Source organism: Lepidochelys olivacea (genome assembly GCF_965140295.1).
Source record: "Lepidochelys olivacea isolate rLepOli2 genome assembly, chromosome: 1".
NCBI classification, from domain to species: domain Eukaryota; kingdom Metazoa; phylum Chordata; order Testudines; family Cheloniidae; genus Lepidochelys; species Lepidochelys olivacea.
The window spans coordinates 170,686,014-170,710,570 of NC_140411.1; the positions used below are offsets into that span (position 1 = coordinate 170,686,014).

General features: G+C 41.7%; 1 protein-coding gene across 1 annotated transcript in view; it reads left to right on the top strand.

Moving 5' to 3' along the window:
* ADAMTS5 (ADAM metallopeptidase with thrombospondin type 1 motif 5) overlaps window positions 1-24,557 on the top strand; it is a 48,173-nt gene that overhangs the window by 11,643 nt on the left and 11,973 nt on the right. Inside the window, exons 2-3 of the mRNA XM_084622195.1 lie at window positions 2,534-2,666; window positions 18,173-18,340. Of these exons, the coding sequence (XP_084478321.1) occupies window positions 2,534-2,666; window positions 18,173-18,340 (301 nt within the window). The remainder of the gene's footprint in view (window positions 1-2,533; window positions 2,667-18,172; window positions 18,341-24,557) is intronic.

The window sequence follows — 24,557 nt, forward strand, 5'->3', positions numbered from 1 at the left end:
TCCACACCATCCTCCAGATCATTTATGAAGATATTGAACAAAACCGGCCCCAGGACCGACCCCTTGAACCGGCTGCCAACTAGACATGGAGCCATTGATCACTACCCGTTGAGCCCGACAATCTAGCCAACTTTCTACCCACCTTATAGTGCATTCATCCAGCCCATACTTCTTTAACTTGCTGACAAGAATACTGTGGGAGACCGTGTCAAAAGCTTTGCTAAAGTCAAGAAACAATACATCCACTGCTTTCCTTTCATCCACAGAACCAGTAATCTCATCATAGAAGGCGATTAGATTAGTCAGGCATGACCTTCCCTTGGTGAATCCATGCTGACTGTTCCTGATCACTTTCCTGTCATGTAAGTGCTTCAGGATTGATTCTTTGAGGACCTGCTCCATGATTTTTCCGGGGACTGAGGTGAGGCTGACTGGCCTGTAGTTCCCAGGATCCTCCTTCTTCCCTTTTTTAAAGATTGGCACTACATTAGCCTTTTTCCAGTCATCTGGGACTTCCCCCGTTCGCCACGAGTTTTCAAAGATAATGGCCAATGGCTCTGCAATCACAGCTGCCAATTCCTTCAGCACTCTCGGATGCAACTTGTCCGGCCCCATGGACTTGTGCACGTCCAGCTTTTCTAAATAGTCCCTAACCACCTCTTTCTCCACAGAGGGCTGGCCATCTATTCCCCATGTTGTGATGCCCAGCGCAGCAGTCTGGGAGCTGACCTTGTTAGTGAAAACAGAGGCAAAAAAAGCATTGAGTACATTAGCTTTTTCCACATCCTCTGTCACTAGGTTGCCTCCCTCATTCATTAAGGGGCCCACACTTCCCTTGGCTTTCTTCTTGTTGCCAACATACCTGAAGAAACCCTTCTTGTTACTCTTGACATCTCTCGCTAGCTGCAGCTCCAGGTGCGATTTGGCCCTCCTGATTTCATTCCTACATGCTCGAGCAATATTTTTATACTCTTCCCTGGTCATTTGCCCAACCTTCCACTTCTTCTAAGCTTCTTTTTTATGTTTAAGATCCGCTAGGATTTCACCGTTAAGCCAAGCTGGTCGCCTGCCATATTTACTATTCTTTAGACACATCGGGATGGTTTGTCCCTGTAACCTCAACAGGGATTCCTTGAAATACAGCCAGCTCTCCTGGACTCCTTTCCCCTTCATGTTAGTCCCCCAGGGGATCCTACCCATCCGTTCCCTGAGGGAGTCGAAGTCTGCTTTCCTGAAGTCCAGGGTCCGTATCCTGCTGCTTACCTTTCTTCCCTGTGTCAGGATCCTGAACTCAACCAACTCATGGTCACTGCCTCCCAGATTCCCATCCACTTTTGCTTCCCCCACTAATTCTACCCGGTTTGTGAGCAGCAGGTCAAGAAAAGCTCCCCCCAGTTGACTCCTCTAGCACTTGCACCAGGAAATTGTCCCCTATGCTTTCCAAAAACTTCCTGGATTGTCTATGCACCGCTGTATTGCTCTCCCAGCAGATATCAGGAAAATTAAAGTCACCCATGAGAACCAGAGCGTGCAAACTAGTAGCTTCTGCGAGCTGCTGGAAGAAAGCCTCATCCACCTCATCCCCCTGGTCCGGTGGTCTATAGCAGACTCCCACCACTACATGGCTCCAACCACACTGCATACAGCATAGTTTTTCGACAATCTAAAGGACAGCAAGAAAGGCAAAATGGTTCAATGGTCAGGGCACTAGTCTAGTACTTGGGAGATCTGGGATTCAATTCTCTCCTCTGCCACAGACTTCCTGTGTGACCTTGCGCAAGTCATTGAGTTTCTCTGTGCTTCAGCTCCCCATCCATAAAAAGGAGATAATAGCACTGCCCTTCGTCCCAAGGATGTTATGAGGATAAATCAGTTAACGCCTGTGAAGTGCTTTGAGATCTACTGATGAAAAATATAGGTATTATTAATTATAAGTGCCATTTAGGAATGCATAGTTTTGTGGTTACAACAGGAGACTGCGAGTCAAGAAATCTGTTTTCATACCCAGCTCTCTCTAAGTGACCTTGAAAAAAATCACTTACAATTCAGTTCCCTCATCTGTAAAATGGCGATTAATAATACATCCTTGGCCCACGCTGCTTCCCGCAGCCCCCATGGGCCTGGAGCGGCGAACCGCGGCCAGTGGGAGCTGCGATCAGCCAAACCTGCGGATGCGGCAGATAAACAAACTGGCCCAGCCCACCAGGGGGCTTACCCTGATGGGCCACGTGCCAAAGTTTGCCGATCCCTGGCCTAGCACAATTGGACTCTGATGTCAGTGGGAGCCTCTAGGCACCATAGTAATTAATTACGAGTCTTATCCAACTCCCCTCAAAGTCAATGAAAAGTCTCCCATTGACTTTCATGGGGGTGGGATTGCTTTTAAAGTGCATTGAGATCCTTAATAGATGACCGTCCAAAGTACTAGTAGTATTATCTGGGTCCAGCTGTTTGCAAAGGGCCGGTGACTCTACTTGTTGTTACCTGTGGGTATAAACATTTATCTTAATGACTTTTTTCTCTTTCTTGGCAGGATTTATGTGGGCATCATTCATGTGATACTCTGGGAATGGCAGACGTTGGGACCATATGCTCTCCTGAACGCAGCTGTGCAGTGATTGAAGATGACGGCCTCCATGCAGCTTTTACAGTGGCTCACGAAATTGGTATGCAGTGCCTTTTCTGTTCCCTTGCCAAATCAAACACTTGTAACAGCTGCATTAGTAACCAAAATACTTCACAATTAATTCCAGATTTCCCCTGGTTCAGATGTACACTTGGGGATTAAAGCTGTATACATATGCACTTTGGGGTTAACTAATAAGAGATCAGAAGGCAAGTGAAGGCGCACAGTAGGTGTTTCCTTTCTGACAATGTCAGTTTAAATCAGTAGTTGAAGTGAAAATTCAAGGACTGCTACTGTCCAAAAATGTCAGTACATGTCCCTTATGAGAAAATATTGGCCTGGTCTATTATGGTTTATATGCATCTAGTATACATACTGTGGGAAGTAACTTACACTGCAGAATCACTTACTGGACCTTTCAGGAGCAATCGTTATGAACATTCAGTCAGTATGTTTTTTTATTGTCTGCTGAGTGGGCTGAAATCAGCTTTCATGGAATGGGAAAATGCTGATATTATTTTCACCCTATTAACATTCCAATTTTATGGTGAAATGCAATATTAAAATCAGTTCTAAAATAGCTGAAAATAGTATTTAGGTGCCAGAGACTTAGTCTCAAAAATCACTCAACCATGTGTCAGCTGATGCTCAGCAGGCAATAATTTACACTAAAAATCCACTCTGTGGCCTTCAGAAGGTGACATTTAAGACTGCATTAATGATGGAGGAGGGGTTGCATACCAGTAAATTACATCTGGTATCATATATTCCTCGAGACAGATTGCTGACACCTTCGTCAGTTTTAATTTACCAGTAGATCCCACACTATGTTTCAGATCTTCACTTTCCTCAATCATTCATACTATCATAATTGCTGGAGATTTGTTTGTATAAAAACTATTAGCTCTGTAGCGTGAACGGTAATGGAAATGGAAAACAATTTTTTTAACATTCTTGGAAGGAAATAACAAGGCAAGAGACTTTCAGGCAGTGCCAACTTCTGAATTGCCTTGTACCTCATGCCAAACCAAAGTAAAGTTTGTTTGGGGAGTATCATTGCACTAGTTCAGTTTTCAAATAGCTAGCAGGTAGGGGGAAAGAGTCCTGTGTCTAATATCCCTAGAATGGCAATCAGAAGTCACTTGGGCTTTACTCATGGTTTTCATGTTAGTGGCTCTAGCCTCTCCACCAGACACCCTCAAATAATAAGGAGAAACTAACCTGGCACTCTTGCAGTGACACAGTCGAATGAAACTACAGATGGCTTGAGCTAAATCATTTGCTGTAGGAAAACCTATAAAATGGTGTCAGAGTGGATCCTGATCCTGAAAGTTCTTAAACAGGGGGGCTGGAATCATAATAGGAGATAAAGCCCTTCTAAGTCACAAATTCAAAGCATTGGTAGATAGGTGCCACTATATGATAGTTATTCATTGACCCTATAGGAATTGTGTTTGCTTAGTTCATTTCCCAGCAAGAAGAGTCCACATCACAAAACCCACCTTCAGAACTGGAGCTGACTGATTCCCTCCTTGACACCCTTAGCAGAATGGCTAAGGAATTAAGGAGCACATAGACTGAATTATCCTCTGACTTCTAGAGATGGCACCTCCAGCTAAAGGTTAATGCATACTGGCAGAGAATGCTGTGGAAGCTTGCACTGCTGCCACTCATACTAGATCTGTTCTGTGGATACTTTTCACCAGTAATAAATTCATAGAATACTTTTAAATATCTTATACATTAAAGAGAAGAGAGAAGATGAATGAGTAAGATGATACCTTTGAACTCAATTAGAAGAAAATATAAACATGCTTGAATTATTTTTAGTAATTTGGAAGCAGATTTTTCTTTGAAAAAAATCCCACCACTTTCTTACCTAGAGGTTTACCGTGAACCTGTAAAAGCTATAATTTTAAATATAAAAAAGGCAGGGATTGAAACTAGTGGATAAATAAGTACCCCACTGCACACAAGAACTCTAGTTCTAAGTTGTTTAAACTAATAGCCAGGTTTTCCTCACCATAAGATTTTAATAAGGAGGGGGTGTCCAGTCACAGATTGGTCTTTGTGTGTGTTTGTTACCCAAAGTGTGAGATGCTGGGAAGTGTGTGTGTGTGAGAGACCCAAAGTGGGAGACACTGGCAAAAAACACACTAACATTGCTTAGTCTGGTACTTAGATGACAGTAAAGGTCAAGAAAAATAAAAGTGTGGTGGGACTACCCTGTAGTTAAACTCTTTGGGAAAAACCCTGATGTGTCTAAGCTGAAGGCCGAATTCCTTCCTACCATACTGGAGTCTTACAGTTCCCTTTTTTTGCAGGAAGGGAGTGGGTTTAATTTTACAATAACTTAGTTATTCAGTGGAATTCACCTAGCAGGGCAGAAAACACCCTCAGGACAGGGGTATTCTAAGTATTCCAAAGCTAGCTGGTCTTTTCTATTAGCAGGATTGGTTAAGCAAGCCAGCTAAGAAGCAAATCAGAATAATTGTCTGCAGTTCTTTAAGGGACTTATGATGTGTTATAACATGAGAACCCAAATGTGGTAACTAATTAATCTGACCCTGTCAAACCCTTACTTTGACCTGAATTCAGTGGGATTTGAAGGCACCTACCACCTCATAGACGGCGCTGGACTTTTTGCAGGATTGTGTCCTTTCTTAGGAAGATCAATAAAATAAATGGAAATAAGGATCAAATCCACAGCTGTGTGCATCCCAAGTACACAGTCTGGGGCTGGGTAAATGCATAGGGGGCCAGAAGGGGACTCTTCTGTCTGCTACAGCATGGAACCTCAGTGGTTCTGCTACCAGCAGGACTTTCACACCCACATACATCGGGTTTGGATTTACCCCTAAAAGAGAAAATATGTGAATTTTTCACAGTGGTTTTTGAAAGACAGAATGTGAATGACTAGCAATGACAGGTGGAATCAACAGAGGTCTATGAACATGAAAGCAAAAACAAACTGGTGGAGTCTTGAAATAACATTCATAGAACACTGGTTAGCAGACAGTAAGTTAGACTTGGAGAAGGTTTCATAGCAGGGGACTCAGAAAAGTTGGGCTTCAATTTTCTCCTACTTATGCTGGTGTAAAACAGGAATAATTTAACAGAGCCCAGTGAAGTTAGACTCACATAAAACAGGCATATGGTGAAGGAGAATCAGATACAACATTCTTCATGCTAAGGATGATGCATCAAAAACAGCATTATTACCTTTGAAGGTAATAATCCAGTTTCTGCCACAAGCAAAAGCAAGCAGCAGGTATGGGCTATACTTTTAAAACATAACCTGTAAAGATGTTCAATCATTTGTGGTGAATACATATGTACTGATTTTCCTGTATTAAAATATGCATTGGACATGTAATTGGCATGGTACTATTCATGTGGTTGATAACATTAGGAACTGAAGAGATAGGTTAATTATAACCGTAAACCCACAGGTTGCATACTAATATGAAACAAGTGGACATCACAGGTGTATTGGAAAATATGAGGCCAAAGGTCTAATGCCTTGAACAACATCCTCCCCGGGGTGTTCTCGTCCATCCTCCCCGTGGAAGGAAAAGGCCTAGGTAGGGAGCGTCGAATCGTGGAAGTCAACGAATGGCTACGCAGGTGGTGTCGGAGAGAAGGCTTTGGTTTTCTTTGACCATGGGATGGTGTTCCATGAAGGAGGAGTGCTGGGCAGAGACGGGCTCCATCTTACGAAGAGAGGGAAGAGCATCTTTGCCAGCAGGCTGGCTAACCTAGTGAGGAGGGCTTTAAACTAGGTTCACCGGGGGAAGGAGACCAAAGCCCTGAGGTAAGTGGGAAAGCGGGATACCGGGAGGAAGCACAGGCAGGAATGTCTGTGAGGGGAGGGCTCCTGCCTCATACTGGCAATGAGGGGCGATCAACAGGTTATCTCAAGTGCTTATATACAAATGCACAAAGCCTTGGAAACAAGCAGGGAGAACTGGAGGTCCTGGTGATGTCAAGGAACTATGACGTGATCGGAATAACAGAGACTTGGTGGGATAACTCACATGACTGGAGTACTGTCATGGATGGTTATAAACTGTTCAGGAAGGACAGGCAGGGCAGAAAAGGTGGGGGAGTAGCACTGTATGTAAGGGAGCAGTATGACTGCTCAGAGCTCCAGTACGAAACTGCAGAAAAACCTGAGTGTCTCTGGATTAAGTTTAGAAGTGTGTGCAACAAGAGTGATGTAGTGGTGGGAGTCTGCTATAGACCACCGGACCAGGGGGATGAGGTGGATGAGGCTTTCTTCCAGCAGCTCACGGAAGCTACTAGATCGCATGCCCTGATTCTCATGGGTGACTTTAATTTTCCTGATATCTGCTGGGAGAGCAATACAGCGGTGCATAGACAATCCAGGAAGTTTTTGGAAAGCGTAGGGGACAATTTCCTGGCGCAAGTGCTAGAGGAGCCAACTGGGGGGGCGCTTTTCTTGACCTGCTGCTCACAAACCGGGTAGAATTAGTGGGGGAAGCAAAAGTGGATGGGAATCTGGGAGGCAGTGACCATGAGTTGGTTGAGTTCAGGATCCTGACGCAGGGAAGAAAGGTAAGCAGCAGGATACGGACCCTGGACTTCAGGAAAGCAGACTTCGACTCCCTCAGGGAACGGATGGCCAGGATCCCCTGAGGGACTAACTTGAAGGGGAAAGGAGTCCAGGAGAGCTGGCTGTATTTCAAGGAATCCCTGTTGAGGTTACAGGGACAAACCTTCCCGATGAGTCGAAAGAATAGTAAATATGGCAGGCGACCAGCTTGGCTTAATGGTGAAATCCTAGCGGATCTTAAACATAAAAAAGAAGCTTACAAGAAGTGGAAGGTTGGACATATGACCAGGGAAGAGTATAAAAATATTGCTCGGGCATGTAGGAATGTTATCAGGAGGGCCAAATCGCACCTGGAGCTGCAGCTAGCGAGAGATGTCAAGAGTAACAAGAAGGGTTTCTTCAGGTATCTTGGCAACAAGAAGAAAGCCAAGGAATGTGTGGGCCCCTTACTGAATGAGAGAGGCAACCTAGTGACAGAGGATGTGGAAAAAGCTAATGTACTCAATGCTTTTTTTGCCTCTGTTTTCACTAACAAGGTCAGCTCCCAGACTGCTGTGCTGGGCATCACAAAATGCGGAAGAGATGGCCAGCCCTCTGTGGAGATAGAGGCAGTTAGGGACTATTTAGAAAAGCTGGACGTGCACAAGTCCATGGGGCCGGACGAGTTGCATCCGAGAGTGCTGAAGGAATTGGCGGCTGTGATTGCAGAGCCACTGGCCATTATCTTTGAAAACTCGTGGCGAACCGGGGAAGTCCCGGATGACTGGAAAAAGGCTAATGTAGTGCCAATCTTTAAAAAAGGGAAGAAGGAGGATCCTGGGAACTACAGGCCAGTCAGCCTCACCTCAGTCCCTGGAAAAATCATGGAGCAGGTCCTCAAAGAATCAATCCTGAAGCACTTGCATGAGAGGAAAGTGATCAGGAACAGTCAGCATGGATTCACCAAGGGAAGGTCATGCCTGACTAATCTAATCGCCTTTTATGATGAGATTACTGGTTCTGTGGATGAAGGGAAAGCAGTGGATGTATTGTTTCTTGACTTTAGCAAAGCTTTTGACACGGTCTCCCATAGTATTCTTGTCAGCAAGTTAAGGAAGTATGGGCTGGATGAATGCACTATAAGGTGGGTAGAAAGCTGGCTAGATTGTCGGGCTCAACGGGTAGTGATCAATGGCTCCATGTCTAGTTGGCAGCCGGTATCAAGTGGAGTGCCCCAAGGGTCGGTCCTGGGGCCGGTTTTATTCAATATCTTCATAAATGATCTGGAGGATGGTGTGGATTGCACTCTCAGCAAATTTGCGGATGATACTAAACTGGGAGGAGTGGTAGATACGCTGGAGGGGAGGGATAGGATACAGAAGGACCTAGACCAATTGGAAGATTGGGCCAAAAGGAATCTGATGAGGTTCAATAAGGATAAGTGCAGGGTCCTGCACTTAGGACGGAAGAACCCAATGCACAGCTACAGACTAGGGACCGAATGGCTAGGCAGCAGTTCTGCGGAAAAGGACCTAGGGGTGACAGTGGACGAGAAGCTGGATATGAGTCAGCAGTGTGCCCTTGTTGCCAAGAAGGCCAATGGCATTTTGGGATGTATAAGTAGGGGCATAGCGAGCAGATCGAGGGACGTGATCGTTCCCCTCTATTCGACATTGGTGAGGCCTCATCTGGAGTACTGTGTCCAGTTTTGGGCCCCACACTTCAAGAAGGATGTGGATAAATTGGAGAGAGTCCAGTGAAGGGCAACAAAAATGATTAGGGGACTGGAACACATGAGTTATGAGGAGAGGCTGAGGGAGCTGGGATTGTTTAGCCTGCAGAAGAGAAGAATGAGGGGGGATTTGATAGCTGCTTTCAACTACCTGAAAGGGGGTTCCAAAGAGGATGGCTCTAGACTGTTCTCAATGGTAGCAGATGACAGAACGAGGAGTAATGGTCTCAAGTTGCAGTGGGGGAGGTTTAGATTGGATATTAGGAAAAACTTTTTCACTAAGAGGGTGGTGAAACACTGGAATGCGTTACCTAGGGAGGTGGTAGAATCTCCTTCCTTAGAGGTTTTTAAGGTCAGGCTTGACAAAGCCCTGGCTGGGATGATTTAACTGGGAATTGGTCCTGCTTTGAGCAGGGGGTTGGACTAGATGACCTTCTGGGGTCCCTTCCAACCCTGATATTCTATGATTCTATGATTCTATGAACATGAAAAGGTCACCAGTAGGTTACTCATGCACACCCTGATTTGGATTTATCTTTACCTTTCAGTTTTAAAAATAAAACAGTTCTAGGAGTGGTTATGCAATGTATCCTTCTTCCATGGCAAATAGTTCCTAGTAGAAAAGTGAGCAAAACACGTAGGAAAAGGTTTGTAAATAACTTTTCCCTGTTACTTTGGATCTATTTTATTGGGTTCTGTTTCCTGACAGTTGCAGCTTTTTTGTCCTTCCCCTTAAGGAAGGGTAGTCCAGAGTTTAGGGCTCTAACCTGGAACTTAGAAGACATGAGTTAAATTCCCTGCTCTGCCACAGATTTCCTTTGTCACCTAAAGCAAGTCACTTAGTTTTCCCTGTGCCTCAGTTCCCCCACTTTAGAGTGGGGGTAAAAATACTTGCCACCTCACAGAGGATAAACACATCAAAAATTGTGATGTGCTTAGGCCCCATGGTAGTGGGGACTATAGAAATGTGAGAGAAAGATTTCATTGCTAACGCTGTGGAAGTCCCATCTGTGCCCTGTTGAGGTATGCTGCATGAGCGTGATGTTATTAAAAGGCTCAAGCAGCCAATCAGAATGTGGCTTTTGACATGATGCAGAGTCGCCAGACATCCTTTAATTTTCAGTATTACACTTGTCAATTTAGTAACCACTTGTTGCTATTTATATTACCGCCGCATCTAGAAACCCCAGCTGATTTCAGGACCCCAAAGTGCTAGATTTTTTTCCCACACATAATTGGAGACAGACCCTGCCCCAGTGAGTTTACAGTCTAAAGAAATAAGACTGGCAAAGGCTAGGAGAAAGGACACAGTATTACCCCCATTCCACAATTGGGAAGCTGAGGCAAACAGAGAACCAGTGATCTGCCCAACGTTACAGAGGAACCCTGCGGCAGAGCCAGGAACCCAGTTTACATCACCTGCATCCCAGTCCACTGTCTTCACCGCAAAACAGCATGCAAAACTCCTGTTTACTTCATGGAGAGTTACATGTGCATAGAAACTTACCAGGTGAGGCTCCAACTGAACATTTAATTGTTCTTTATTTCAACTTTGCAGAAGGCAATTTTGGTAAGCAGTGATGGAGGATAACATCAGTCTCTCTGCTAGGAACCTTAACATTCATCTGGCCTTTTGAAAATTGCCTAATTCTCCGTCTGTGATCAAACTGGCACATCACTGCTCTCTGTATCCTCCTGAGTAATGTGGCTCACATATGCTCTTCCCAGTGTTTTATTTTTAGAATGTAACTTGACATTTACAACACTGATCTAATTAAGCTTTTGTTTGTTCATTAATTTCATCCTTTTCCCTAAAAGAAAATGATGAGGAAGTGAGCTGTAGCTCACGAAAGCTTATGCTCTAATAAATTGGTTAGTCTCTAAGGTGCCACAAGTCCTCCTTTTCTTTTTGCGAATACAGACTAACACGGCTGTTACTCTGAATCCTTTTCCCTGTAATTCCTCCTCTCCACTTTCAACAGATAGGTACAGTCATGACATTATGGAGCGGTATGGAAGCTACAATTTGGGAATAACATGTTTCTTACTGAAACTTTTTCTCTGTGTCAACATCCTACGGTATGCGTTAGCACATGCTCCCATTTTGTGAGAACCCAGTTTACAGTTGCAAGTGCAAATACTCTTAACACTGCAGACATGCTTCTGAGCTCAGTATAAAGACAGTGATATTGCAATCCTTACTCAGGAAAAACATACTGAAGTATAGACACAAACCAAAACCCCAGATGCAAAAATGATAAAAGGGTTGAGGGCAGGTTCAGAACCTGGACCCAGCTGTGAATTTGATAGTTGTCTCTTATCTCCATAAAAGGCCAAACCCAGAGCCTGGATCTGAACCTCCCTCACACTGAAATAGGCGTGTTTAAACTCTGCATGCAAACTTTGTGACTATGACCTTTCTCCACAAGACTTTGAAGTCAATGTGAGTTTCGCTTGATATCTGAGCACCGCTTTTACTCACAGGTAAATTATACTATATGACAGATATGTGAGTACGCAGAGAAAGTTGTCATTTTCTTTGTCTATGTCAGTGTTTTAACATTTGTGTTATTTCGTATATGCACGAAATGTAACTAAATTCACAGTAGCTTTTTGTTTTTACTGATGAAGATGTAGCCCTTTGAGTTTAAGGCTGTCAAGATAAAACAGATAAGAAAAAGCCCTAGGCTAGATCGGAACAAATCTTTTGTAGTCCTTCCATCCCAAGGGGATACAGTGCCAAGGGCACAGAATCTCATAGCACGAGAAACAATGGTGAAGGATGTCTAACTTTCATCTTACTCTTCCCACATGAAAGGTAAAGTTTGGGCAAATATCCAGGTGACAATAATTAGTCTGAGTTTCTTTCTAAAACCAAGAGACTACAATTCATCCAAATCTTCTCTGATGGTATCCAGGGGAAGAATCACTTAATACATTCTTTTTGTATCTTCTTTTTCAAGCTTACATTTTAACTTTTGATGCTACCAAAGCATCTGGGTTAAGACCTCAGAAACAAGATGAGCACTCAACACTAAGTCCTGGTGAGAGGTAAGGAATAGGGCAGAGACTTCAGCGATGGTTTCAAAATACAAACAGGCGCTGTACAAAAGGGTTTGTCGTTAATGCCAGGTTAAATGTTTACTAAAAAATCTTGGCTCATCCAGAAATATTTTTATTACATTCCACCTGCTGCACACATGGGGCTTAAAAATAATTCGCCTTTTCCTGAAGCTGGGCCAGTTTGTAATTGGCTGTAGGTGGGAATGGAAGGTGGGATGGCGGAAAGAGGTTGATTTGATTTAGAATACCTGAATCCTCAATTTCTGAACATGCGTAAGCTTTTCTTTCTCTAATGCTTGTTTTTAAGCCTGTTAAGTTCCTTGCTTTATTGAAGGCTGTGAAGTGATTGTGAAGGAGAAGTGAGAGGATCCAAAATCAGAGCAAAATGTTCAGCCAGAGACTTTGGAAGTGACTCAGACACAACAGCCTCACTGCCGAGTTTTGCTGCTGTGGTTAGAGGTTTTCGGGAGTTGTGCTGATCTAGGTAGGAATATACCCTCATACATGATTAGATTAAACAAGGCTGTGTTTTGATAAGCTGCAGTGGATCTTGAAACATCATAAATTAAACCCACAGAGTCAAATATCAGCGTCCCAGCCATCTGAAGGGAAGTGGGAATGAAACCAGGTTTCGCCTGATGTTTCAACATGATAATTATTATCGGTAAAAGTGTATGTTGGGCATGTGTGTCCCGCCCCCACAGCCTTTCATGTTCTAGAGGAGAGCAAAGAATTTTTTAATATTCTGCTAGTGCTGTAAATGAAGATAAACATTGTGGTCCTGATCCCTGAAGTCCTCATGTTGTAGTCAGAGAATCAATGAACCTGGCACAGGGAGATGTAATTTATACATTCCTGCAATATCTAATCTCCTTGTGTCTCATAAGGGGATTCATGTGGTGTGCCTCAAAATTTGGGGAACAGATTTAAGGCACAGGAATCCTGCTGATGGAGGCTTCTGAGAGAATGTGCTGAATCAGCGCATCTCCTGGCCGTGCCTTCTTCCCAGGCAATGCTAAACATTTTTCGGGATGAGCTACTTTTCTACAGCCCTCCCCACCCACCCCCACGGAGGCGAGATGGCAGCTGTTTTCTTCTCTTGAACCTTTCCACAGTGGCCTTTCTGCCACCCATGTGCTCCATCAAGGTCAACACCAGCAGATCCTGATGTAGATCCTGGACTGAATGTATATGTGAACTCCCATTGAAGCCTGTTATAAGTGACTGGTGGGAGTTCTGTCTATGTGATGTCTGTAAGACAAGGCCCTTTTGGCTGTGCATTGTTCTCTGTTTTTGTCTGCTATTGCACTGAACTTTAATGCAATCATTAAGGTTCAAGTCAGTGGTCCAGAGCTTTATTAACTATGAGATTTTAAAATTGCCTCTGGGCTGAAGATTTAAATTAAAAAGTAAATTTTTGGTCATAATTGAAGAATACCAGTCAAAGAAAATGAAGATTCAAATGAAAGTAGAGGGGAAAGCACATTTTTAGATTCTCAGTATGAATTTTGTTGTGCTTTTACAATTCAAAACACCTTATAAAACAGAACTTTGTAAATCACTATTGCTTATGGTTGTCAGTTTTTATGTAAAGCTCCCATTGACTTCAAAGTGATCTCTCCCTGTGAGTGATAGCAGGATGTGGCTCTTCATGAAGACCAATTGTTTTTCATAGTTAGAAAAACAATGTAAAAAATTTGTTTTTATCCTAAATGAGTTACTGCATGGAAGAGAAAAAGTGATTATCCAAAATGTATGGACTGGTGATTAGAGCAAAAACCTCTGAGCCAGGAGATCGCTGGACTCTAATCCCATGTGAGCTACTGACTCATTGTGCAACCTTGGGCAAGTCTCTTGACCTTCTTATATCTCAATCATCCCAGCTGGAAAATTAGGTGAAAGGCATGACCTCACTGAAAACAGATGCTTCATCTGAGCTGAGCTTTCCTAAGTAAACAAATTATAATGTTTAGAACATTTTTTAGCACGCTCTGTCATTGCATATGTCCAATGGTCAAATTTAGTTTAGGGACAATACTTTAGTATGCTGTTTAATCCAGGGACTAAACGATAATGTATACGCATAACAGACTTTGCTCCCCAAACACTATTTTGGATCTTTGATTATATTTTACATTGTAATTTACATGCTATATGTTGGGCCAGATTCTCATTCACTCTGTTCTTGTGCTTGGGACAGGGATGGAGAGTAAAGGTGATTTGACGCTACCTTTGCACTCCCCATGTACAGAGGCCCACCTGGGATCTACTTGACCCCCAGCATAAAGTAGAGCAGACTCGGTGTGCTCAGACTTCTGTTCTGCTTTCACAGTCCATGGGAAGAAGAGAACAGCCGGAAAGTTTTGGTCACAGCTCCCAACACACCCCATATGTGCCCCTGAACCACCCTTTATGCCAGACGCTGTGAGCAAGGCTAGCATAAAGCCCTTTATGCCAGCTCCATGCTGGTCAGAGAGACCCTCTGCACCCCTTTGTTCTGCCAGAGCACAGTAAAGGAATTGTGGTATAACTGAGAATCAGGCCTATTGTGCACTGGTTTTCAGAGAGATTTAGGCTTTGGTGGGTTTGTGACAGTCCCTTAGGAGTATTCTCATTTTTCTGCAAGATTCTGTGTGTCCATCTGAAAATATAGGCCTCAATCCTGTGAGGTGCTAAAAATTCTTCCATGGTGCTGAGTTCTATCCTCTCCCATTGGCGTCAATAGGATTTGAGGGCACTGAGCACGTTGACAAAGAACATTCAGCATTTCTTAGGACAAAGTCCTTATACTGTTTTAATGTTGCTTTTAATAGTTTGGAAAATGAACAATCCTTCCCTAATTTCAAAACAGAAGGATTAATGAGGCTGTGAGTCCATTTAAATTTTCTTTTGCTGTTTTGGAAGAGAACAGTTTAATGTGTAAGAAGACTAGCATGCACCAGGGGGAACCTTGCATCATCTACTCTGTTTCTTTTACCCTTTTATGCATTCCTGCAGCATAACATAACTAAAAACCATCCTTCTGGGAAAATGATATTGTATCATTTTCACTCAGTGGGAACTGTCAACACCAGTAAGATGCTTCATTAAGTAAAAAACATAAAATGATCTACTAACCCAGTCTGAATCAGTCATTGTCAGACAGCTGTTGGGAGCCTTTTTTAGTATTATTATTATTCTTTCCTGACTTAAGTTCATAGTAGTACAAAATAGTGTCATGCTGCAGTTGGCACCATTTATAAAAACACTTGTTAGAAGAATATTTTCCCAAGGTTTCTGTTCTTACCTGCAGTTTTTAGTGGGGTTTTGCCTGCTTATAGGTTGCATGTGCAACCTTAATTCAGGCATTCCCTAACTTTTGAGTGCTTGACTTTGCTACCCTACTATTTGTGTGTGTGTGTGTGTGTGGGTAGGTAGGTTGGATAGGTGGATGGATGGATAGAAAGGAAGGTACGCATGGCCAAGAGGGAACAGTCATGCCTGTTCCCCACGTGTACAATGGGGATAATAATTCTACCTTTTTCCCGCTCTTTTTTTGTCTTGCCTACTTAAATTGTCATTTCAAATTTACTATCTCAGAAATCAGTAAGCTACTAAAATTGTTTTCTGACAGAATTGATTTCTCACTTTTTTTAACGTGCCAGAAACACTGATTCTTCATTCTCTAAATTTGCTTTAGTTGATAAAATTGTAGCAGTATGAACAAGCTCCAAAATCATCTGAGCCTTTTACTTTGAGATAGGAGACCCAGTAAGATCTAAACTAAAGGTGATTAATAGTTTCCCAAGCAGCAACAATGTTATTCATGAATTATAGTATTGAGTTATTGCAATATTCTTAAATGAAAAAATAACAGGCAACTACATTGCTCCTAAAACAATAGGCCAAATTCTGTTGTCAGTTACATTAATGTAAATCTGGATTAGCATCAGATTCTGCTCTCAATTATACAGATATAAATCTTGAGTAGTTCCAGTGGACAGTGTGAAACATTGATTCACTACAGCACTTGCAATTGTGAAAAGTTTAGTAGTCCATTGGGTGACTTAGGTCACCATTAATTTTGTTGGGTAGTAATTGGACTGAATGAGCAGATGGTATATATTTACAGGGCCAGCTTTGTGGTGCTCCAGCTATGTTACCCTGGAACATGCTGGGGAATATATAAAAATGCATAAATACATTTTTTATTTAACCTCACTGATGCTTAATATTAACTTCAGTGGGTCTTCTCTTTTTATTGTTAAGTTTTGTACTTGCTGATTCACACTCAATAACTATCCATACCCAAATATTTAGTGAATAGTATGTGCCATGTAATGTTACATATCCCTTTCTGTGGTAATCGTAGAGTATTTATAGGCACTTAATGGCAAATATTCAGCACAATGCCCAAAGACTTAGAAATGCAGCTCCTCTTGTTGTTCATGGGATATGAATGCCTTATTTCACAAACACACTATCCTGAATGTAATTAATGCAACCTTAGTGCCCTCTAATGACCTTTGATATTTAGACATTATGCTGTCAATTGTTTTTGAGCCGTTAAAGCTGCCGTCCATTATGCTATTAGATCTCATCAGCATAGCATTCTCATGGCTGTTGGGATATTTTAAATTATTTTTTGTGTTAATACTCCTATTAATCAATGCATCAACAAGTTCATTTAGCTTTAGTCATGGTAATAGCCAGTTGTTCTCATTAGAAACTGACCAACACTCCTGCAATATGTCAGCAGAGCTGTGGGAACTAATGGTGTAAATTTGTTACGAGGCAGTGATTTAACAAGTCAACAAAGCAGTTCTAGTTACAGTGGCTAAGAAGCTTACGTGAGTCAGTCTTTATTAATATGTCAGTTGGATTGCACCTAGAGTTCTTTTCAGACATTGAATTACACCCTGGTGCCTGCCATTCATTTCATTAATATGATACAAGTACTGTGAACTGATAACATCATATGGTGAGACAGCGAAACAAAGTGTGGTCTTAAGGTTTCTTGAAGAAGCTCATTGTTTGAGTAAAGGCTTGCAGGGCTTTTAGCAAAGTCAGAAGCAGAACATCATAGAGCCTTCATTGTTAAATTAGTTGTTGATCCGCTAAGCTATCAGTCTATAACATCATAGAATTTGTAATATAGGTTACCAATGGCACATTGATTATTCAGTCGCTCTTTCTAAGAGACACATCTCTTCAAGATAATAATATTTCCAATAAGTTTTATTCAGCATCAATACTTGCCTTAAACAAAAAAATTGTCAACTCTTTTAAACTGGTGTTTGCATGGGGTGTTTAAATAGTAACATAGGGCCAGAATTGACCACCCTAAAACATGAGTACTACCTTACTGCAGAGTGAGGGTAGCAGAATATGGCTCATACATATTAAATATCCCCAAAGGAAAATATTCATATATACAGAGAAAAAAACAATGCCTACATGTCATAGATATCACAAGTCTATAATTAGACATTCATCACATATAAATAGTTGGTTTAATATGTTGCTACAGTAATGTATGAATGAGTGCAAGCATACTGTTGTATAGAATTGTTATTTACACTGTATTACCACATAATAATATCGCATTACTATAGCAGATAGTAACGGAGATCAATTTTTATTGTAGTGTACAGGTTTTAACTATATGAGACTAATTACATTTAAAGAGAGTTGCATAGCTAAATTCTGCCGAACATTTATGCCGCAGTATGTCGGAATACATTATATGTTTTCGTGAAATAGAAAATGTATTTGAATGAATACATTGCTTCCCAGAGACTGAGAGGAGTAGATGTTGTTGCTAGATTTAGCAACTGAGTAAATCTGGTATTTGAAAACACTCAGAGATATTCATCTTGAGCACCCTCCTGACCAGTCAGTCACAGAATATCAATGTATTTGTAGAGATCACTGTTTGTCCTCCTTGTTACACCTTTTGTCCCTGATCCTGCAAACACTAAGGACCAGATCCTCAGTTGATATAAATCACCATTGCTCCATTTATGTCTCAACTAGTGTAAATCAGCAGAACTCTATTGACTTCAAGCTGAGAATCTGACCAATGGAAAGCTTAAAAGTGGCCATCTTCACGTTTTCATTTCAGATTGATGCATCCCACTCTGAATAGACACTTCCCTGCTAAAATCCTATCCACTGGGAAATAATATAATTACATTTCCTACTTGCATTGCTACAGGGCACCTGCTTGGGCTTTCCCATGATGACTCCAAATTCTGTGAGGAGAACTTTGGCTCCATGGAAGATAAGCGCTTAATGTCCTCCATCCTGACTAGCATTGATGCGTCCAAACCCTGGTCCAAATGCACTTCAGCAACCATAACTGAATTTTTGGATGATGGTCATGGTATGTATTATTAAACCTGGTGTCAGATATAGACCTCAGCTTTGCACACTCCTGTTGTATATCACAGCAGTGTTGACAAAAAGCTCATTCTTATGTTGTTAGGAAAATTGTGGACCAGATTCTGCCATCCTTACTGCTATTGAGAAGTACCAAGCAGCTACTTGCAAGCAGTAGGTAGTACACAGCATGCCTAGGAGCTTGTTTGTATGAATAGTTAGCGTGTGGCAAGCATGGGTGTAAATCAACTCCTGTTTCAAAACAGTGTAGATCAAAGCACACTATGGAATGTTTAGTGTGTGGTGTCCATATGACAGTTAGTACACAGCAGGCTGGTGCAAGATAGATTTACACCCAGCTTGCACTGCATGCTAACTGTTCATATAGACAGGTTTCAGAGTAGCAGCTGTGTTAGTCTGTATCTGCAAAAAGAAAAGGAGGACTTGTGGCACCTTAGAGACTAACCAATTTATTTGAGTGTAAGCTTTCGTGAGCTACAGCTCACTTCATCGGATGCATTCCGATGAAGTGAGCTGTAGCTCACGAAAGCTTACACTCAAATAAATTTGTCAGTCTCTAAGGTGCCACAAGTCCTCCTTTTTCTTTTTGTTCATATAGAGAAGCCCTAAGGCTGGCATAATCTAGCCCCTTGAGTAGCCTGCATGATAAACATGGATGGAATGTAGGTGGATTATGTGATGTTTTCACTGGGAACATTGGTAAAGTTTAGCTAACAACCACAGTATTACTTTTTTTTCCAAATACTGAAGAAGAGAGTCCAGGGAGCACTTTACCCAAAAGATGCATGAACACCTTGGCTTATCAAGGAATTAAAATCAGCATTAAAGGTTATCAGATATTCGGCTAAAAAAGTGAAGATGCTACACTTAGAAGCCTCATTCCTCCAACTTACTATTTTTTATTATTTATGTCATGTTAGTGTCTAGAGGTGCCAGCCAGGAATTAAGACTCCTTTGTGCTAGGTACTATTGACACAAATAACAAAAAGACAACTTCAGCCCCAGTCTACTATACAGTACTTTAGAGGACAAAACTAATATTCTATCTCTTGCCAAAACGAAGTAGCTATTTAGAAATGTCTAGCATACTCAGAGGAGAAGGGCTCCTCAGCTAGCAAGCCAGAGTCTTTAGTCAGGGTCTTTGATTATTAACCTGATCCTGAAAAAGTACTGTACAACGTAGTATGTTAACATTTTATTGTAACTTTGACTTAATAAAAAGCTTTTTTAAAAAAAGCATAATCAATAATCCTAAATGCATTTTCAATTCTTCATTATGCTTGCAAAGCAACTGCAATTCTTAAACAAGCCATAAAAATTCCAAAATACTTAGATAAAAATGACGTAATTGAGCAAATGGATCAAGTTGTTATGGTAACTGCAACACTTATGGATGAAAGGTACCACATGTCAGAATGTCCGGGATTTTTTTAAAGCAAGTAAGGTAAATATTTTATTGGCTAATTTCAGGGCTGTCCAAAATGCTTTATCCTATTATTGTATCTGGAAAATTACTTCATTTTTTCACTCCTAATTTTATGAGCTCCATTAATCTAGGGTTGTCCTGTTTTATGGTACATATCGCTTTGGCATTAATTTAATTTTAACAGGTAAGTTTCCACATGTGCAAGAGCAGATCTGTGTCACATAGCTGTGTCAGGCCTGGAGCAGACCAAAGAATGAATTGTGATTCAGAACCACAGTTTATTCCCTTTCCCCCCACCTTTCTCTGGGGAGGGAGCAAGTTACTTCATCCCTTTTCTCCCCATACTGTGAACCCCGCCAGCTACTCTATGAGGGGCAATGAGTGTGAGTGCAAAGACAGGGCTCCTCCCATTCTCCTCACTGCCAATTTGCTTGCATTGGGCAGTGTATACTGAATAGCCCCAGCGCCCTACCCCATGGCTGGAGTCACAGTCTGAGCTGGAGAGTAACTGGAGTTGTGGCAATCAAGCCCAAAGGGCTCATTCCGTTTACTTCAATGGGAGCAGGATTGGGCCCCAAATCATTCAGGGCCATGTTCAATCTTCTTATTCACAATGAGTAGTACCTTACCACACAAAACATCCCCAAGATTTTTGTGCCACTTCTCCCACAGTAATATACTACACAAAGTGAGGAAGACTCTCAGAATCTGGCTTTCATTTAACATGATTGGGTCAGGTTGTGTTGCCCTTTCTCACCCTGCTGAGCACTTAGTCACGAACACCAATAGTTCCATTGAAATATCCAACATGGTGAAGTGCTCCACAATCTGACCTACGAGCCACTTTCATGCCTGGTACTACTCCATTTATTTCAAAATCATAATGGAGTCTCTGTAGAAGCTCGGACAGTCGGATTGTTTGATCATCTGAACTTACATCTTTTCTAAACGGAGAAGACATTTTTTGTAATAGTTTTGTTGCATTCTATTGTATCCCCTGTGGGTGGGATCTTCCATCTATTTTAAAATCAAAGATTTGCATTGACAAAATATAAACATAACCTATGAAATCAAGCCCTTCTCCCCAAAAAAACCCTAATCAACAGTCTAAATGGTTTAATTTCCCTGAATAACAATGTTGCAAGGGCATTCGGTGTACAAGGAATGGGAATCTTTTAGTTTATTCTTTTTCAGGTTAACTGAAATCACAGATGAACAGCTCCCACTTAGATTAACGCCCCAGCAAGCACTATACAAATGATGTCACTTCAGCCACTGAACCCTATTGGATCATGAAGCCAGTTTGAAGGCCAGGGTGTATTAAGAGTAAACAGGACCTAGATCAGTGGTGGGCAACCTTTCCGCAGCTCCCGTTGGCCAGGAACGGCAAACTGTGACCACTGGGAGCTGCGGGTGGCCGTGCCTGCAGACAGCCAATGTAAACAAACTGTCTCATGGCCCACCAATGGATTACCCTGATAGGCCGCAGGTTGCCCACCACTGACCTAGATACATCAGATTTTTCAGGGCTCCCCAAAATAATTTAGTGCCAGCCCTTCCCCATTGCACCCTTTCCCCTCTTGGCCCACTCCTGGTGGCTGAAGTTTAGGATGGCTCCCTCTGAATTTTTCGTTTGAAGAAGTTACTTTTCTGCATTTCCCCACGTAGACAGGTGAAAAGATTGTGACTCCAAAATGCTATCAGGCAGAAAGAGGCACCTACCCATTCATTCAGACATCATGAGCACGGAGCTGCAGGTACCACACTATAGAGGAGGAGATACCTTGTAGAACACACTATAGCATCTCTGAGAGACAGAGAGAGAGAGTATCTCCATGCTTTGGAGTTGTTTGTCTCTGACTTTTACATTGTCCTGTGCAATCTAATATGGAAGAGATTGTACAAGAAGAAGAGATTTACTTTCTTTCTTTGGAACATAGTAAACTAGCACTGTATTTTGCTTTGGACAGACCAGAAGCTTGTGAACCATTAACTGTGATAACTAAAGCATGTTGAAACTGAAATGAAATCCAAATTGCTGGACTTATTAATAGGCTGTCTTCATAAAAGAAGGGTGACTTCCTTACTAAGACTTTAGTTAACCTTCCCATATAGTTCCCCACCTCCCCCCATCTATCTAAGGTGCTTTTATGGCCCCATTACCATAGTATTTGAGCACCTCACAATCTTTAATATGTTTATCCTCACAACACCCCCTGTGATGTAGGCAAGTGGGCAACATTATTCCCATGTTACTGACAAAGAATCAGCGAAACTAAGTGGCTTGCCGAAGATTACAGAAGAAATCTGTGGTGGAGCAGTGAATTGAACTGAGGTCTTCTGACACCTAGCTAGCAGCCTAACCACTGGATTATTCTTCTGGTTTTGCAGCCATGATTTAATTGCTGACTTTGTTTCTGATTTCACTTAAGGCACCAATATGATATTGTGGAAGAAAAGGCCTAGTTACTCTTCAGAAGACAGGAGAAAATTCCTTCCATTTGCTTTTACCTTCTTTCTACCATATTGTACTGATTGTCTGTATTTTTGGTCATTATTTATTGCATGCCAGTGTGTTCAGTACCATACGGAGCCTAGACAAAGAGAGTCTCTGTCCCAAGAAGTTTACAACCGCTGCTCATCTGCCTCATGCAGAGTTTTATTGTACAATTCTCTCTTGTGCAACATGTGTGTAAGACTGCTAGAAGAGATAGTGAGATGGCTTGGACTGCATTGCCATCAAATGTCAATAACGCTTAATTTTAGATCTTTGTTTAATCAGATCTGGACTGTGCAGTCAGTCACAATGCAATTGTGTTCACAGATCTTGGCTGAGATAGAGGCTTGGATGAGAGCTAAACTGGCTGAAATCACCCTGCCTAAGTTTATAGTCCCTAGATATATTTGTCCAGGGACTGGTGACAGGGTATTTTTAGTAAAGAGAATTCATTTCTGGAATTGACTCCCCACCCAGTTAGGAAAAACTTGAGTTTTTTGATTTTCTGGGCATGAGGGCTCATATGTAGAATGTCTGTTCTTGAATACAGAATTGGATTTTAACATGTGTTAACTAAGAGAACAGAAAATTCTAGTGTATAGAAGGGCACAATCATTTTAGTTGGTCATGGTTAATCCAAGGGTCAACTAAAATGATTGTGTCCTGTCTACATTAGAATTTTCAATCATGTGAGTTAACATGTGTTAAAACCCAATGGTTTGTTCGAGTGTAGACAAGCCATTGGGGGCTGAGGAATGTTTGAGTATTAATACTATGGCAGTTTTGTATTATTTTTGTCATATGTTTTAAAATACTGAATAGTTGGTGTTGTAGAGTTTGATAAGCACTATGTATATCTGGTAGTAATAAATACAGCTAAGTCTAACAAGCTGGTCCTCTTTCTTGTCAGCATCCCAAAGTGGTGCTAACTTCCTCCATCAGCAAGAATGGTGTGATGGGGGCAGACATTTGCTGTTTTTTTATTTTTACTGAACACAGTTTTTGACAGCAACTGCTGCTAGTTGTTATTTTCCTTTTAGAAACCCAAGCCCTTCATCTTGTAGAAAACGTGTGTGTCCTCACCCTCCACTATTCCTTTAGTATTTTATGTTACAAGACACATTACACAGTAGGGTCCTTTTAATGACTTTCATCTTGGGATACCAGCCTATCTGTTAGAAGAAGCACACCTTGTTTTCATTTTTAAAAAGTCAGTGTAGTCCAGACTAAATTTAATGAGATGGGTCTTCTCAGTAATAAATAAGTGATGATGCTGAAAGGATTTTTGGCTGAATTTAGCTGTCGAGAGCCCTTAGTGGTCTTTAGGGAAAGCAAACAATTGCAGTAAATGTGTTTCTTGAGGGAAATGAAACCTGTTGTTCATTTTTTTTAAAGCCTCTAAACTAGGTCTTGAAACATGATGCCAGACCTTGAATTCTCATATTTTGTAAGCTACAGTAATTGTGAAGTATTTATATTACACATTTTTTTTACCCAGGATTGGGCAGGGGTGGTGCTGGTGTTGGTTGCAAAACAAGATGGGTTGTGGTAAATCATTCTGGCTGAGGATAAGTGAAATATGCCCATACCACATGATATGACAGAGTTTAGAGTGAAGACCGAGTTTCCCATGTCAGCATGTGAGTTTGTCAGTGGCGTGAAATTTTTTGTTAGAACAGGGCTCTTGAAGAATGTGAATGTGGCATTGCATTTTTAAAGAGAGAGGGAGCCAGGCAGATTTTTGACATTTTGCAAATAACAGCATTCTATCTTATATTTTAATTTATTTTCTTTTTTATTTAAAGATTAATAAAACTGGGTCCAGAAGTGGCTAACTGTGATTCTTTACATGAGGAGCCCAATTTAAATTTACCACCAACATAACCTTTGATTTGCTGCTTATATTTTTCTTTGAACTGATGTTTTTTTCTTAAAGGGCCCTACTGGCTACAGATCTATTTTTTCATGCGTTTTCTGGCTTTCCTTTAGCAGCTTTGCCTTTTCAAATGTTCTGGCTCAAAATTCAAATGACAGCTTTGCTTATTTTATGTGACTCTTGATCATGCCTCAAATCACAGATTGATAAATAGAGTGGAACCCACTTTGAGTGAACTCAGATACAGTGAAACACCATGCAAGTCCCAAATTGCCTCAGTGCAGTTCAGTGCCCTAATGTTTATAGGGGTTTGGGGGGGGGGTTGGGGGGGGAGGGAGGAAGGGCTCACCACAGGACAAAATAAACAGCTAGACAAACAAGAGTTTGAAACCTGTTCCCTG